The sequence below is a fragment of the Erpetoichthys calabaricus genome, chromosome 2 (assembly GCF_900747795.2).
Source record: "Erpetoichthys calabaricus chromosome 2, fErpCal1.3, whole genome shotgun sequence".
Lineage (NCBI taxonomy): Eukaryota > Metazoa > Chordata > Cladistia > Polypteriformes > Polypteridae > Erpetoichthys > Erpetoichthys calabaricus.
Window position 1 is genome coordinate 297,641,451 of NC_041395.2, and position 17,981 is coordinate 297,659,431.

General features: G+C 40.7%; 1 protein-coding gene across 1 annotated transcript in view; it reads right to left on the minus strand.

Annotated features, from left to right (window-relative positions):
- The window catches only part of LOC114647210 (EF-hand calcium-binding domain-containing protein 6-like), a 76,280-nt gene that overhangs the window by 56,520 nt on the left and 1,779 nt on the right, over positions 1-17,981 (minus strand). Inside the window, exon 2 of the mRNA XM_051922166.1 lies at positions 7,539-7,624. Within this exon, the coding sequence (XP_051778126.1) occupies positions 7,539-7,624 (86 nt within the window). The remainder of the gene's footprint in view (positions 1-7,538; positions 7,625-17,981) is intronic.

A 17,981-nucleotide genomic window follows, 5' to 3' on the forward strand; every position in this document is an offset into this window, starting at 1 on the left:
AGTACAATTTAACACAGCAAGGCAACAAAGTGCAAAACCGGATAATTAAAATCCACAATAGATCACAAGAAAATGGACATAGAGAACAGTCTACAGAAATGTTCGGCAGTAAAAAGACAGAAAGCATTAACTAAAATTTTATTCTAAGAGCCTTGCTGTGGATAACCATCAGATTGTCTTTTTAACAACGGCAAAAAACAATGTTTTCTTTCCCAACTCAAGAATTAATAACTTAATCGACCTGTGAAACTGGACAAGTTGGGTTTGAAGTTTGAAAAAGTGAAAACAAAATAAAAAAATTGAAAGCAACACTAACCATGGGTTGTGCAACCTGGGAATAACATGAATAATAAATCAATACATAATAAATTCATGCACCCACCTTTGTACTAACACATTTATATCTAGTACAGGATCATGTGGGGGAAAAAAATTGAAATGTGTAAAAATAACACTTGTAGATGTCAAGGTTGATGGAGAGGCATCCTTACCAGGATGGTTAATAGTGCCTTTCCTGGCCTGGAGGCCATAGTGGCAGGACAGGGGGCGATTTTCTATCTAGAACAATTCCTCCCCCAGTACAATAGATTGCAGTGCGCATGGACCCAGCATGGACACCCACAGGGATCCATGGGATTCCCTGACACACAAACCTGATGGGGTCCTTGGGTGACACCAGAGGCCGCTAAAGAACTCCCTGTTTCATTGATCTTCCATGTGACCCGGAAGTGCGTCTGCCATTCAGTGCTATGGCAACTGGAAGTACTCCTGGGTCCAACATAACGGAAGCTGCTTGACCTCAAGTGAGTCAGAGGCAGGAGGCAGAAGGCGACACTCACCTGGTGAAGTGGAAGGAGGGAAAGGAACAGTATATTATCTGTTCTGGGGATCTTTTTCATTTGTAAAGATACTATGTTTAATAAACAAAAACCTTTATTTGAACCTGGGGCTGTGTTGGGTGTGTTGGTGTCTGGAGTTTGGGGCTCATTGGCATCCCACAAATACAAATAAATGGCAATTTCAGATTAAACCTTTACTACTCACACCATTTTTCATCTTATAAGTACTCTTGCGGTATACTTTATGCACCAGAGTTAAAACAGATATTTATATGCTCTCTGTGGGATTGTAATATAAAATATTGCAATAATTTTAAACATGTTTTTAATGTAATTTAATATCATATTACTGAATAGTATGACACTTTCTGGGACTATCAGAAAATAAACCTGATCCACTTCTCCAGTGTTCATTCGTCACCAGTCACACGTTCATCCACTGCAGGTTTGGCACATGCATCACATTTCACTTCAGTTGTTGAATGTTCTTTGAAGACAAAGTCATTGCAAGAAGAACATCTCATCATTGTCATACATATGTAAGTACCTGTGCGGCATACCAGATGCACCATATGAAACTTGCGTCTGTGCATCCAATCATAAAACCGGCTGGGGGCACACTGGAGGGGAAACTATTGCGACACTGTACTTGTAGTGAATCAAACTAAGGATAGATGGCAGAAACTGCTGGTACGTTCAAGTAAAAGGACGATGGACAAAAATAATTGAGATTGGTGTACAAACTACACCAGCGAGAATAGGGTTAATTGCATCATGTGGGAATTTGGAGATACATGAAATTAGCTTAAACTGTAATCTAACTGAATTATGCATGTTTAATCGCTTCATGATGCTGACACATTGCACTAGTTTAACTGAGTTAAAAATGTTTTGCTGCTGATTATCGTTTGTACTCAGCATGTAATGCTTTTCATTTTTGCGTCAGTCAGCACCAATGAAATCCACTTGCCCTGATGCCTCATTTCCATTGTTACAATGTCCTGGTGAAACATTTCACCATGTTCATCATTAACTACACCAAGATTAGCAGGGAAGAAGTCCATGTGTGAATGCAGAACTTTTGACTTTAGCGACATGTTGCACTTTATGTTTTTGTGTGCTTGAAGCATGTTGTCAACCAGCTGGATGTACTATAGTTTGGTGCTTTGTAGTTGCCAAGAAAATTCCCAACAACATCTTTGAATGTCTTCCATGCGATTTCCTCCAGCCTTTGTAGCAGATCTTTTCTTTGATGACATGTCTGAACAACAAAAATGCCTTCCTTTATCTTTTCATCAGTTACTCATAGAAACAACTGTCTAAAATATCAAAATCCACCACCTTTCTTTTTTTGTTTTTGGTATTTGGTACACTATACTAATCCCCAAATTCTTTATCAACTTCATGAAATTATTCATCAGTCCGTGTTTTAAATGAAGAGGGGGCAACAATATCATTGTTGGGGCAACAAGTGGTTTATATGCCACACTTTTCTGATCTGGAACCAAATGCCTATGGTGCAGCCACTTCTCGTAATGTGACAAACTATTTAGCATGGCTGTCCCATCCCCAAATGAAACAACAGCAGATTTTTTATCTGAGCTGCATCCCTAGCAGCAGTGCCACTACTTTTATATCACCACAGATGTTCCAGATGTAGCTGTTGTACTGTATATGTATATGAACAATATGAGAGCAGATCACAACAATTGGTAATTGCAATAAAACAGTATGTGACAGGAAAATGTAATGCTGATTTTTTGTGATACACATGTATTCAAGAAGCAAAAATTCTTGTCCAGTGTATTTTGTGTCACATGTCATTGTATACAATATGCTACTGACAATTGTGGAAGAACTCATGGATGGACAGGTAACATAGCTGGGATGGCTGGTGGTACTTTTCTCAGCTGGGATGCTAATACAATGAATGAGCAGTGGTTGACTCCCTGTTGAGGTAATATGGTCCCCAGTACACTGAGTGGCATCATTCTGCTGGTGTAGCTTCAGTCTGGATCCGCGCAGGCAGCCCCTGTTGGGGACCTCTGAGCACCTCCCCTGCCATCATCTGTCTAATCCAGAAATACTTCTAAGGTGTACCCATAATGTACTGGAAGTACTTCTGGATCCCACTTTAAAAGAAGACTGCCTTCCTGAGCCGGGTGAGTTGGAATCAGGAGAAGGAGGTGGACAATGCTGGCTGCAGAGGACTGGAGTATGAGAAAAAGAGTAAGAATGGTGACTGTGACTGTGTTGTGGATAAAGAGAAGTGTGAATTTATATCATATAATAAAAATACTCTTTTGATCTCAGGACTGAGGCCTGCATGGTTGCATCTGAGGATTGGGCGTCCGAGAAGCCCTCTAGTGGTCACACAATATTAATAAACTTAATGTAAAACTGGATTGACACTTTTTATCATTGATGCCTAATGAATTATTGAATTCTACCATTTGTGTTTTCTACCACATTATGAAAACTATTAATTAATAGTTGTAAAAAAACATAAGGCATTTAAGATGTTTGGTGAAGAAACACCCTTAAGGTGCCTTTAGGGAAACTTTTCATACAGGGTGGGCCACTGAAAAGTAGCCTGCTTCCAATACCGGCGCCACACTCTTTGGGGGAGGCCGTAGCCACTTCACGACCACCGTGTTTGGTGTGCGGTGTCAGGAACACAAATAGTGGGTCGAATTTTCTTCGAATCAACTGTGAACACCGCACTTTACCTGGACATCTTTGAACAATTTTACGACCAACTAACACCAGAAGAAAAAATGTACTGCTCTTTCCAACAAGATGGAGCAACATGCCACACCTCACGTGACTCACTGGCACGGGTTCATGAACTGTTTACAGAGGAGCAAACTATGAGCAAGGGGTTATGGCCACCACGTTCCCCGGACTTGTCCACATGCAATTTTTATCTTTGGAGAAATTTAAAGCAGAAAGTGTACACTAACAATCCACATACCCTGGATGAACTCAAGGAAAACATCACGAACACTATCCGCAGCATCACTGTTGAAGAGTTGGAAGCAGTATCAGCCAACATGCTCCGATGTGCCCAAAGATGCATAGATGTGAACGGGGACCACTTTCAGCATCTGTTGTAACTTATGGGTAAGTGAATAAAAACAATCCACTTGCTCGTTCATCATGTTATACTATTGCCGGATGCAGGCTACTTTTAAATGGTCCACCCTGTATTACAAATGATTAAAGAAGAAACATCTTCTAATCTATCAATGTCATGTCATTTTCTAAGTCAAACCCAGACAAGGTCTTGGGGGGGGCCCCGGAGCCTATCCCACCTAACAATGGGTGGGAGACAAAACAGACCCTATACAGGGCACCAGTCCATCTCAGGGCAAACACACACACACACCTGGGACAAGTTCGTGGCACCAATTAACCTAATCTGTTTGTCTTTGGACTGTGGGAGGAAACTGGAGCACTGGTGAAAACCCACACAGATATGGGGAGAAAATGCAAACTCCATGCAGGGAGGACCCAGTATGCAAACCCTGGTGTACCTTAACTGTGAGGCAGCAGCATTACCACTGTGCCACCTCTATTAATACTATAAATTAACAAAATATGGAAGTAAGGCACATTTCTCAAGTAAAATAACTGTTAATCAATCTATACTAGGGTGGGAATTAATTAAAAAAAATTAATAAATTGCATTAAGCGTATAGTTAATTGCAATTAATCGTGATTAATCATATCTAACATTAAAACATGTAATTATAAAATTAATACATAAATCATGATGTAAATACACACAGAATCACAAATTTAATGTAGAATCAACACAAAGGAATTAAAAAAAATATGGCATCATTTAAACTTACACAGTGACCTTAAACTTGAACATTTAACAAAATACTACTTGGCAAGTACAACCTGAATTTGAATGCCTTCCTAAACGATAAATTGAAAGTAACACAAAAAGAAAAGGAGACCAATATATTAATTCTCTAACTGGCACAGCATGCAGTATGTCAAAGTAAAAATTAAATGATTGTTACGACTGTTGACTTTGAATGCACTGCTAAAGACTGATATAATTGAAAGAATATCCATCCATCCATCCATTTTCTAACCCGCTGAATCCGAACACAGGGTCACGGGGGTCTGCTGGAGCCAATCCCAGCCAACACAGGGCACAAGGCAGGGAACCAATCCTGGGCAGGGTGCCAACCCACCGCAGATTGAAAGAATATGCATATCTTAAATGGGCATACATTAAAACTTGTGTTAAAACTCCATAAATACTATCCTCAATTGTTCATCACCATCAACAACTTGATAATTACACTCTACACATGTGTTTTTCAACTGGTGTGCCGAGGACATAACTGTGTAATGCCACTGGGGCCTGACCTCATCATGCTCATCAGCTGGTCGAAACTTGTCTGAGGAGGATGGCACTGCCTGGAGAGGCTGAGATAAAATCAGCTCTGTGATCTCCTTAACTTTAATCGCACTCAGACTCCTCTAACCCCTCTTTACTGTCTTCCGCTACAGTGTTCTCCCTCCCCTCTACTCCGTGCTGTTTGTGCACACCATGCTGCTCCTTCTCATCCACTCCCATATCACAGCCAACCCATGTGACTCCTGCACTCCGTCACCAATGCCGAATGGAAGCGCTTTCATTCCAGCACCTTCCACACTCAAACCCGTCTGTCGCGGTCCTTCCACTCATTTTCCTAGGACTTCTTCCTCTTGCTCAGATGTTTCATTTGTATAATGAATGCACTGCGCCTTCTGAAAGTTCAGTAGCTGTCCAGCCACATGGCCCTCTGCATCTCTAGCCTGATCATTACAGTATTATTATTTTGTAATGTTTAAAAAAAAACAAAATCATGAAAATGCCGCTCTGACCAAAGCACTGCGTGAGGCATTTGCCTTGTTGCTGGCCCTGGATGTGGCAATATTAATTTTCCCAGGCCTAATCCACACATATTGTTTTGCAGTGGTTACAGCTTTTCAGGGCCATCTTAACAACATTATAGGCCCCTGGGCAAAGCAGTGCACTGGGGCCCTTACCTAAACAATCACTCAGCGCAAGTCACAACATACATAGATTAGCACGGTACCCCTATGCTTGTGGGGCCCCTGGGCAACTGCCCAGTGTGCCTATGTGTTAAGACGGCCCTGGTGCTTTTACCTCATGAACATTCTGGGTTTGAAACCCATGCTCAGCCATTGTCTGTGTAGAGCTTTCAAATTCTCTCCATGCCTGCCTTGGCTTTTTTCCTCACACTTCGATTTTGTTCTCCCATCCTCAAAGACATTCTGTAAGTGTTAAAAGAAAACTCTAAACCTGGAACTTCCCTGTATGAATAAGTAAAAGTAGGTATGCGTATGTGGACGATTAGATATTGTATATATTCTATACAGCCGATTGATTTATGCAGGTTCATTCAAGTTGGAAGGATGCCCATTTTAACATAATAAATCTTTGATTTTGGAGAATATAGTTTCAGTGAGTTCAAGATTTTATTTGTATGATTCAGTCTTCATGGATATTTTCCACTTTGACATTTGTGTCAGCTGTGAAGACACTTGGAATGACTCAAGCACATCAATACTGTTGTCATGTGAAAGACTCACACAGATGGATTTTTTTATACACACCAGCAAGTGGGCTGTGGACTGTGAGAGGGGGGATCTGGTCACATCCTGTTTTAAAGTAATAAGGTAAGTAAATTCAGAGCTCTTCATCTGCAACTGTTTTTGCAAACAGAATACACATCACAGAATTTATGTCCTCCTACGTGAAAGCATGAGTCTGCATTCTCAATGGATTTCTTAAAAATATTCTGAAAACATCAGTTCAACAGCTTGCCCTCAGAAAATATAAATTAGGTTAAAATGTGAAAAGAAGCACACCAAAGGTATACTCCATAAGAGTATCCTTAAAATGGAAAATTTTACTAGGAATGTGAAGTAAACATGAATAGCGATAAAACTGCCTTCATTTTTTAATGGCTTAAAACAGACTGTAACTGATTATTGATTTGATGGTAACTGGTCCAACCACATTCAGAATGTTTACTTTACAAGATGGTGGAAAACAATTAAAACCTGAACAGTGCACAGGCTCCTAAATAAAAAGGATACGTGTTGTGTATACTGATCAAATGAGCAGGCTTCAAAAAGCAGGAGAGATAATATACATATATATATATATATAAATATTTTTTTTATACAGGGAAACAATGATGCTATGTGTATACAAAGGAAAGTCTCAAATAACTAATGACAGATTAGCATATTTTAGCAGTAATTTAATGCTGTGTGCTTCCATTCATAATGAGAGTAAAACTTTGAGTATTTATTTTAGGACTAGCAACTAAGCTGAGACACCTTTAAAGAAAATGTAGAATTTCAAAGCTCTGCGCATCTTTGATTCTACCTGTGCTCACCTTGAAAGCGTACGCCACCTCCTGCTTTATTTATAGCTGCTTTTTTAATTCATCCTTCAGTAAAGCTCTTGTGGCAGCAAATCTCAAATTCCTGTCATAACAAGTTCCCTTACACAATAGGCACTTGTGCTGAACTGCATTCTCCTGGGGTAATGAAGCATGCTTTCTGCTATCTAACAATTTGTTTAACAGTAGACTCTCCTTGTGGCTCTATTGAATTTTTAAAAACAGGCTGATGAGCGCCGCACACTGCCTGGCTTACCTCATTCATGTGCTGCACTGTGTCTTGCAGGGAGGCCTGGCTGTCATCCTGGCTCACACTTCTCCCTTCAGCCCATTGCTTTTTATCTTAAAATAAACAAATAAATAAATAAATTATAATTTAAAATGAAGCCTTATTTTCATATGATTCTCATGAAGAAGGTGAACTTTTTTTTTTTTTTTTTTTTTTTATATTTTTATTTTATTAATTTTCATTGTAATCATTCCATACAAACAGATCAATTTATAACCCAACAAATTTGAAGACAAATCAAACCCCACCCCTGAGAAGGAGAGCTTAGCTAAAGGAAAATTGCTTTAAGCTTTTTAATAAGGCAACATTAGACAAAAGAAGGGGAGAAGTAAATATCTATATAAATAAGAGATGGAGAAGGGAGTTAAATGCAATAATAGTTAATTCTCTTATTCTAAAATAATATTGATTAAATCCTGCCAAGTTTTGAAAAAATTTTGTACAGATCCTCTAACTGAAAATTTGATTTTTTCCAATTTCAAATAATATAAAACATCAGTTTCCCACTGACTTATAAGAGGAGAATTAGGATTCTTCCAATTTAACAAAATAAGTCTGCGTGCCAAGAGTGTAGTGAATGCAATCACCGTTTGTTTGTCCTTCTCCAATTCAAGTCCATCTGGAAGGACACCAAACACAGCTGTTAGTGGGTTAGGAGGGATTGTGATACTAAGGCTGTCTGAGAGGCACTTAAAAATTTTTGTCCAAAATGATGTTAGTTTGGTGCAGGCCCAGAACATGTGACCCAGTGAGGCAGGAGCTTGGTTGCAGCGCTCGCAGGTTGGATCCTGGCCTGGAAACATTTTGGACAGTTTTAAGCGAGACAGATGAGCTCGATATATAATTTTTAGTTGAATAATTCTATGCTTTGCGCATATAGAACTCGAGTGAATTCTCTGCTTTGCTACCTTCCACTCCTTTTCTGATATCAGAAAAGAAGGTGAACTTTTTTGTTTAAGAAAACCATTTTTTTCAGTTTACATTCTGTGCTCTAAAGCAAACGTGTGATACTCTTAAAGTAATAGATGGTGTACCACAGAGCGGGGATGGATTGGCATCCTAGCCTGGATGAACCCTGTTCCCTTGCCCAGCCAGGAGGCTAGAACAGTGAATATTCAGGGCAGGGCGTGTCCTGTCTCAGCCAGCAGCTAGACATGCCATACCGTCAGAATTTAACAGAAAATTTTTGCTGACAGGCCAGAGTATTGGATGGACTTGGGGAGAGGCATACCAAGACTGCATGCACCTCTGGTGTACTGGGTGGCAGCATTCTTGGGCTGGTGTACTCAGTTCCATAACTGTAGGGTATACTCTGAGTTGTAGTCCCATGGCGCAGCCCTGTACGGTTCCATAGGTGTTGCAGGGAATGACTGTCCCTACATTATGAGGCTTGTGGCAGCACCAACACAACCTCTGGTTCTGGTATAAAGGAGGCCACTCTGCCTCACCCAGGTGAGTTGGAGTCTGGAGGTGGAGGATCAGGCTTGCCTGGTGCAGAGAGCAGAAGATTCATTATTATATTGTGGCTACTCACGTGCTGGAAGGAACCACCTGTGAAAAGTACTTATATATAATAAAATTTTACTTGATTTAACCCTTGACTGTGTATGTACACTTGTGTCTGGAGTCAAGGACTCTTGGCCGCACGCTTTTGGCAACAATAGTCGTAACATGATTAAACCCATAGTTAAAATGACTGAAATGTGTTAAAACAAAGAAAGGAAATGAATGTGTTAAGCAAAAAACTACAATAGGGAGGGATAATTAAAAAATACATGAAAGGTAAACCATCTTGGTACAGCATTAGGTGCACCTTACTCAGGTTTTATTTATTTATTATTTACTTTCTAACATCAAAATAACATCAAGCCCTACTCTCAACCACACTACTTGATTATTTACTCCATGTGTCTATTGTACTTTGAGTGAAGAAAAACTTTCTAACATCTAATGTTGAGTGAAGAAAACATTTACAATAGCACACAGTTCAGTCAAAAATACACTCGTGTAAACTATATAGTAATACCATCTTTCTGTTCCAAAAAAAGAAAAGAAAATCTCATCAAGCTGAGAAACACACATGTCAAGGAGTTATTTTATATAAAAGCCCAGTGTTGTTCCTCATATATAATACTGTATATATATATATATATATTGTGGGCTGAAGGTGGTGCTCCAACTCCCCAAGTCCGACACAGACAGACACAGACAGCAACACATTATTTGTTTCATTGGAAAATCTTTAAGCATTTTCCACAAATTGTAAATATATATATCCATCCATCCATCCATTGTCTCCCGCTTATCCGAGGTCGGGTCGCGGGGGCAGCAGCTTGAGCAGAGATGCCCAGACTTCCCTCTCCCCGGCCACTTCTTCTAGCTCTTCCGGGAGAATCCCAAGGCGTTCCCAGGCCAGTCGAGAGACATAGTCCCTCCAGCGTGTCCTGGGTCTTCCCCGGGGCCTCCTCCCGGTTGGACGTGCCTGGAACACCTCACCAGGGAGGCGTCCAGGAGGCATCCTGATCAGATACCTGAGCCACCTCATCGGACTCCTCTCGATGCGGAGGAGCAGCGGCTCTACTCTGAGCCCCTCCCGGATGACTGAGCTTCTCACCCTATCTTTAAGGGAAAGCCCAGACACTCTGCGGAGGAAACTCATTTCAGCCGCTTGTATTCGCGATCTCGTTCTTTCGGTCACTACCCATAGCTCATGACCATAGGTGAGGGTAGGAACATAGATCGACTGGTAAATTGAGAGCTTCGCCTTGCGGCTCAGCTCCTTTTTCACCACGACAGACCGATGCAATGCCCGCATTACTGCGGATGCCGCACCGATCCGCCTGTCGATCTCACGCTCCATTCTTCCCTCACTCGTGAACAAGACCCCGAGATACTTGAACTCCTCCACTTGGGGCAGGATCTCGCTACCAACCCTGAGAGGGCACTCCACCCTTTTCCGGTTGAGGACCATGGTCTCGGATTTGGAGGTGCTGATTCTCATCCCAGCCGCTTCACACTCGGCTGCGAACCGATCCAGAGAGAGCTGAAGATCACGGCCTGATGAAGCAAACAGGACAACATCATCTGCAAAAAGCAGTGACCCAATCCTGAGCCCACCAAACCGGACCCCCTCAACACCCTGGCTGCGCCTAGAAATTCAATATAAAAAATCCTGCTGGATATCTATACTGATATGGACTGGGTAATGTGTTAGGAATGAAAAGATGCCACATCGTTTGATGGAAATGAAAATTATCAACCTACAGAGGGCTGAATTCAAAGACACCCGACAATCAAAGTGAAAAAATGATGCGACAGGCTAGTCCATTTAGCCGAAATTTCATTGCAGCAACCCCAAATCGTACTCAGTAGTTTGTATGGCCCCCACATGCTTGTATGAATGCCTGATAACGTCAGAGGCATGCTCCTAATGAGACGACGGATGGTGTCCTGGGGGATCTCCTCCAAGATCTGGACCAAGGCATCACTGAGCTCATGGACAGTCTGAGGTGCAACCTGGCGGTGTTGAATGGGCCAAAACATAATGTCCCAGAAGTGTTCTATTGGATTTAGGTCAGGCGAGCATGGGGGCCAGTCAATGGTATCAATTCCTTCATCCTCCAGGAAATGCCTGCATACTGTCGTCACATAAGGCATTGTCATGCACTAGGAGGAGCCCAGGACCCAGCACAGGGTCTGACAGTGGGTCCAAGGATTTCATTCTGATACCTAAGGGCAGTCAAGTTGCCGTTGTCTAGCCTGTAGAGGTCTGTGCATCCCACCATGAATATGCCTCCCCACACCATCACTGACCCACCACCAAACCGGTCATGCTGAACAATGTTACAGGCAGCATAACATTCTCCACAGCTTCTCCAGACCCTTTCAAGTCTGTCACATGTGCTCAGGGTGAACCTCCTCTCATCTGTGAAAAGCACAGGGCACCAGTGGTGGACCTGCCAATTCTGGTATTTTATGGCAAATTCCAATCGAGCTCAGGGCCCACTAGAGGACGTCGGGCCTTCAGGCCACCCTCATGAAGTCTGTTTCTGATTGTTTGGTCCAAGATTTTCACACCAGTGGCCTGATGGTGGTCATTTTGTAGGGCTCTGACAGTGCTCATGTTCCTCCTTGCCCAAAGGAGCAGATACCGGTCCTGCTGATGGGTTAAGGACCTTCTACGGCCCTGTCCAGCTCTCCTAGAGTAACTGCCTATCTCCTGGAATCTCCTCCATGTCCTTGAGACTGTGCTGGGAGACACAGCAAACCTTCTGGCAATGGCACGTATTGATGTGCCATCCTGGAGAAGTTGGACTACCTGTGCAACCTCTGTAGGGTCCAGGTATCGCCTCATGCTACCAGTAGTGACACTGACCGTAGCCAAATGCAAAATGAGAGAAAAAACAGATGAGGAGGGAAAAATGTCAGTGGCCTCCACCTGTTAAACCATTCCTGTTTTGGGGGTCATCTCATTGTTGCCCCTCTAGTGCACCTGTTGTTAATTTCATTAACACCAAAGCAGCTGAAACTGATTAATACCCCCTCTGCTACTTAACTGACCAGATCAATAGCCCAGAAGTTTCATTGACTTGATGCTATACGATGCTATACTCTGATTAAAAAGTGTTCATTAAATTTTTTGAGCAGTATATATATATATATATATATATATATATATATATATATATATATATATATATATATATATATATACAGTATATGTATATATATATATATACAGTATATGTATATATATATATATATATATATATATATATATATATATATATATATATATATATATATTGTAGCAAATAAGCCCTTTGTCCACCTCTTGAACCCTCAGGTACCACTCTGAACACGAAGTAAAAGTATAAATACTATTTATTTTGCTATTATACTGTGCACCAAGCACCCTCCACTCCACACTCATATAAACAATAAACTCTTCTACAATAACCAATCCTCCTCGCCCAGACACTTTGCCACCCTACCTCCCAGCTCAGCTCAGTGTACTGGGCTTCCCACAGTCCTTTATATTCCCTGACCCGGAAGTGGTTCCTGGCACAACCCACAAGTTCATTTCCTTCCGGGTCAGGGCAAACAGTCCTCCTCTTCATCCTGGGAGTATGTTGTTTCTTCCGGTCACGTGACTGTGACACACTCCCTGGTTATAGGGCACGCAAGAGCCCACTAGCCCCCCCTACAGCGACTCCCGGTGGTCCCCAAGGTATCCAGCAGGGCTATGTATAGACACTACAAAGTCCATGAGGCCCTGCTGGAACTCGAGGCACCATCATGCGGTCCGGAGGGTTCCTCCTAGCGGCCTGGGGGTGGCGACCGGAGTCTGTAGCCGGTTGTCCATCACAATATATATATATATATATATATATATATATATATATATATATATATATATATATATATATATATATATACATATATATAATATATATATATATATATATATATATATATATATATATATATATATATATATATATATATATATATATATATATATATATATATATATATATATATATATACTGCATTATACTGTATGTGTATAATGAATTCTTGCCAAATTCAAAAAAACTTAGTCCTTGAAGAAAAATGGTTCATGCACTTTTCACGAAGCACAGCACCCAACGTCACAATGCTGAGGCTGTCTCCCCTTTTGTCATGCTGAGTTGACAGCCTGTGCAAAGCACTTCACTGCCAACAGATGTGGCCATGGTTTTTTACTAGACAGCCATTTTGTGCACTCACATCAACCACACTTTATTGCCATGCCATTGCTTGCCATAAGAAGGACCCAAAGCCCAGTAATATGGTGGAGGAAGCCCACACCTACAATTCTTTGGTCATGTATGACTTTATGTTGTTCCTGTTAACAATATTGCGTGCTACACAACTGTTGTTTTCCTGACAGTCAGGGCATTGTGACAATGCGGGTTCTTTTCCATAGCTCCCACTTCCCTTTAGGGGGCTCTTGAACCTGACACCGTTGGTAATGTAACTGGATGAGCTGGACAATAAGGACACCAAACAAAAGCAAGGGGAAAGGTGCAAAAGTGCTTTTATTACAAACAACACAACCAGTCCAAACATCCATCCATCCATTTTCCAACCTGCTGAATCCGAACACAGGGTCACGGGGGTCTGCTGGAGCCAATCCCAGCCAACACAGGGCACAAGGCAGGAAACAATCCCGGGCAGGGTGCCAACCCACCGCAGAACCAGTCCAAACAAAATCCCAAAATAAGTGCAGTGCTTCAAATGTCATTAAATAAATAATCCATAAAACCAGGGTGACATGTGGAGGTTAAAATCCAATAAATAGTTCCATTAAAAGTGAGGTTAAAGTACTGGCTGGAAGCAGTCCTTTTAAAAACAAAACCCAGTGCCTTCAACAGGCGGCTCTCCTGCTTGTTCAATCTTGGCCCTGCACCATGGGAGTCGCCCTACCTGCAGCTGTCCATCTCTTCCTGCTGGTCTAGTAGCTTCCCAATCCTTGCCTTTGTTTGGCTCAGCCAGACTGAGACTTGGGTTCCCAAGTGACCAGGGCGCTCACGCTGTTGGCTGCAACCCCGCTGCCTTCTGCGGCCTTATGAGGTGAGCCAACCACCTTCTGGTCACTCCTGCTCTTCTCAAGCACTCAGCAGGAGCGACCCAATGGATCTTACCCTGGGTGCCAGCCAAACACCCCCGTTAGGGCTCACTTCCCAGCTGCTACCCGTGGGCTTGCTGTTTCTGCTCGCTCGCTCGCTTGCTTGCTCACACTGGCATTGGCTCTCAGCTTCCAGCTTCTTCCTCCTCTAACCTTCGCTCTCTCAATTTTTTTTCTTCCCCTCCGCACTTGCGCTCCTACTATATATAATGGGGACGTGGCACAGGTGCGGCGATTAGCAGCTCTCGGCATCAATTCCGGATGCGGACAATTCCTCACCTGCGCAGAAAATTTTTGTCACCTGCCCGCAGCACGTCGCATCTGAGAACCACTCTGGTCACACTACCACGCACCCTCTATAAGCCGACTATTTATTTAAAACTGGCCTTTTAGTCTGAGCCACGGATCCACTATATCACAGGCAGGTACGTGTTACCTTGCCATGAGAAGGACCCGAATACCAATTATGCGGTGGAGGTAGCATTCCCCTCTAACTCTTGGATTGTGTCAATCATATCATGTTTTAAGCTCTCAATTAAGACCAAGATCAAGGTTCAAGGCCCAGTGATTCACAAGACAACACCTAGCATTTTGTATTCAACTTAATAAAGGGATACATGTCTGTTTGTCTGTCTTTGCGTCCGTCTGGCTGCTTTATCTCTATCATTCCAAAAGATGGTGCATTACCAACATTTTTAGTAATAAAATGTGTTGCATTTGTCATTCCAATAGATGGTATAAGTATAAACAAGTATAAGAACACCTGATTTGTGCAAATTAAAGACACAGAAACAGAACACCAGAACTGTGAAGTGTATACTGGAAGTATAGTCCTGGCTAAACTTTATTACCCAGGATGCACTAAATTTCACAAGTCGGCTAACATTTCATTATTGCATTCTTCCCACTGCTGTCCTATCCTGCTAGTGATAATTAGAGTAAGACTGTCTGTGATGATGTTAGCCTGGTTACAAAAGGGTAACTAAAGAATAAAAGCTTAGATAGAAGAGAAGGCAGCACTTCAAAATTCAAAATGAGTCAAAAACACAATGAAATACACACGGATATTCCACAGTCGAGTGCCTCTCGTTGATGTAGTTACTGAAGAGAACAGTTTTAACTTCTGATGAAGAAACAGAAGAGCAAATGCTGTACTTCTGTTCACAAAACGAATGGCTGCTCATCAAAGACAAAAAACCATCCAGAGTGCAATCCATTTTGATGCCATCATACACCAATTTGTAGAAATGTTTTCATATGAATAATTAGAATTTGAGTATCTGTGTTAAAAAAACTGATTTGGTGGGATTGACTGACATGTATGCCAACATGTGGAGTCCTTCTTTTACTTTTATTTGTATAGTTTAGAAGATTTGCACAAATGAATCTCATATTATGTTCCTGTTTCTTGTCGTGGGTACATTTTAGATACTGTAAGTTTTAAAGAAAAAATATTTGAAATTTATGTTTATTTTTTAATCAGAAATGCATTTCAATGTATTTTAAAATGACATTCTGGTCAGACTTAGACATCTGAAATAAGTTCAAATAAATTCTGAGATTCCTGATATATTTGGAGATATCTTAAAATAACTCAATATGGCTTCCTGTAAACTTGCTTTTGTTTTCAGTGGGACTTCCTGTCATTACATGATAACTTGAATTACAGAGGAATCTATTTTAAAATATCTGGAAAAGAATATCAGAAATCTAAAAAGGGTCTGAAGGTTATTTTGAGGTATCTTGAAATGTAATCAAGATGTTTCCTATTTTTTTTCCTATTTAAGATACCTTAATATGGACTCACATTTGAGATGTCTAAAATATATATTGTTAGACATCTCAGTTTTGTTAAAATGGATTTATGCTTCACTTAAGATATTTTTAAAGGTTAATTTGACTAGCTTTTGGATTGAATAAGGTCCATCCTGAAGAATACTTACTGCCTTTCTTCTAACTGAAAAAGTTTAACAATTAACAATATAATTAAAAAATTATCAAAAATGATGCAAATGCAATGTCAGTTCTGGATGCTTTTGGGAAAAGCAGCTAAGCAGCTAATGCTAAATGCAAAATGAGCATAAATGTAGAAAAACAAATTGTGGCTAAATTGTAAGCAATTGGAAGAAAATGTGGTATTCTTTTTATAAACTTTAATTTAAAGGTTATTGGTAAAATAAAGCATATTACTTGAATATTATCTGAATGCAACATCTGACACAAAGGCGCTGTTAAAAACAAGCAAAAAGTAAGAAACAAGATAAAGCTGCACTGGATTCAATTTCACTATTACATAAACAAATAAGAGGTTATCAGAACATGATATCTCCTGTGTTACAGTGCTGAATGCAAAGATTTCTAAGGTGGTTAAAACAAACCACTTAAATTATGGAATGTCAATACATTAATTACAAATTAAACTTGACATGTTATTCTTGCTTTGTCACTATTTTAGATGGACTCAGTTGAATTATCAGTGGCAGGCTCTTGCAAGCAAATCTGACAGGGTGAACCTAAAAGGCTTCCACTCCACTGAAGAGGCTATACATTTCTGTTCCCAAGGCAAAGGTGTCAGCTTCCACTTCAATGAGGTGTTTGCTTTGACAGTCACCTAGGTACAAGGGTAAAGTGTACGGGGACTTCTTAGGTGGTAATATGGATGTGCTTGTCTTTGTTTACAGCCAGGTATGCAATACAGTATATACTGTTTGGAAAAGCCAAGAAAAAGCCCAGAGCAAGTGTTATGAGTATGAGTGAAAAGTCATGAAAATTCCCTATAGAACACAAACCTGATTAAATTTTATATGGTGCAGTTACTATTTCGTATTTCATTATGTAACATGGACACTTCTTCAAATCCTTGCTCAGGTAACAAGTTATGTGGAGGTGCATGTTCTTCCCGTCTTTTGGGAACTCCGGTTTCTCCCATACCTTGAGATATGAAGGTTAGGCTGATATTTGGCGCTAACTTTGTCTTGTTTGAGTGAAGGTGCCAGTGTGTGGATTCCCTGTGATGAGCTGATATCTCACCAACAGTTGGTTCCTGCCCTGAGTCTAATGGTTTTGGGTTACCCTTCAGTTCACATTACCTGTAACAGACTAAGTGAGTCTAGAAAATGGAGAGACTAGACAGATAAAAATCAAAGTGGTAAAGGTAAAAAGAAAATGAAACATCATAGTTACAAAGAGTATATAGTAAGTGAGATATAATTGTTCATATACGCTTTATTAATCACGTTAGATAGTCCTTTTTTACAAAGTGTTAGTGATCTTCTTTACTTAGTCCTTATTCTGGTGTTAATTGTCCTTGATAGGTAGACTCTATTCTAAAATGTGGGCTTATTTTATATTGTAAGTCTTATTAAGACTGAACATGATTTGTGTTAACATCTTGTTACAGAGGTATAAATTACTTACAAATGTATCTAGGTAGCTCCATTCTTAAGTGTTGTTTGTATGTCTTACATACATAGAGGCGGAGTGGTGGCTCTGAGGCTAGGGATCTGCACTGGCAATCGGAAGGTTGCCGGTTCGAATCCCGTAAATGCCAATAGGGACTCTGCTCTGTTGGGCCCTTCAGCAAGGTCCTTAACCTGCAATTGCTGAGCGCTTTAAGTAGTGAGAAAAGCGCTATATAAATGCAAAGAATTATTATTATTATTACATTTAAAAAACAGCACCATTTTTTGAAAAAAAAAAAACGTAAATTCTCCTCCATGTAGACTTCACACAAACAA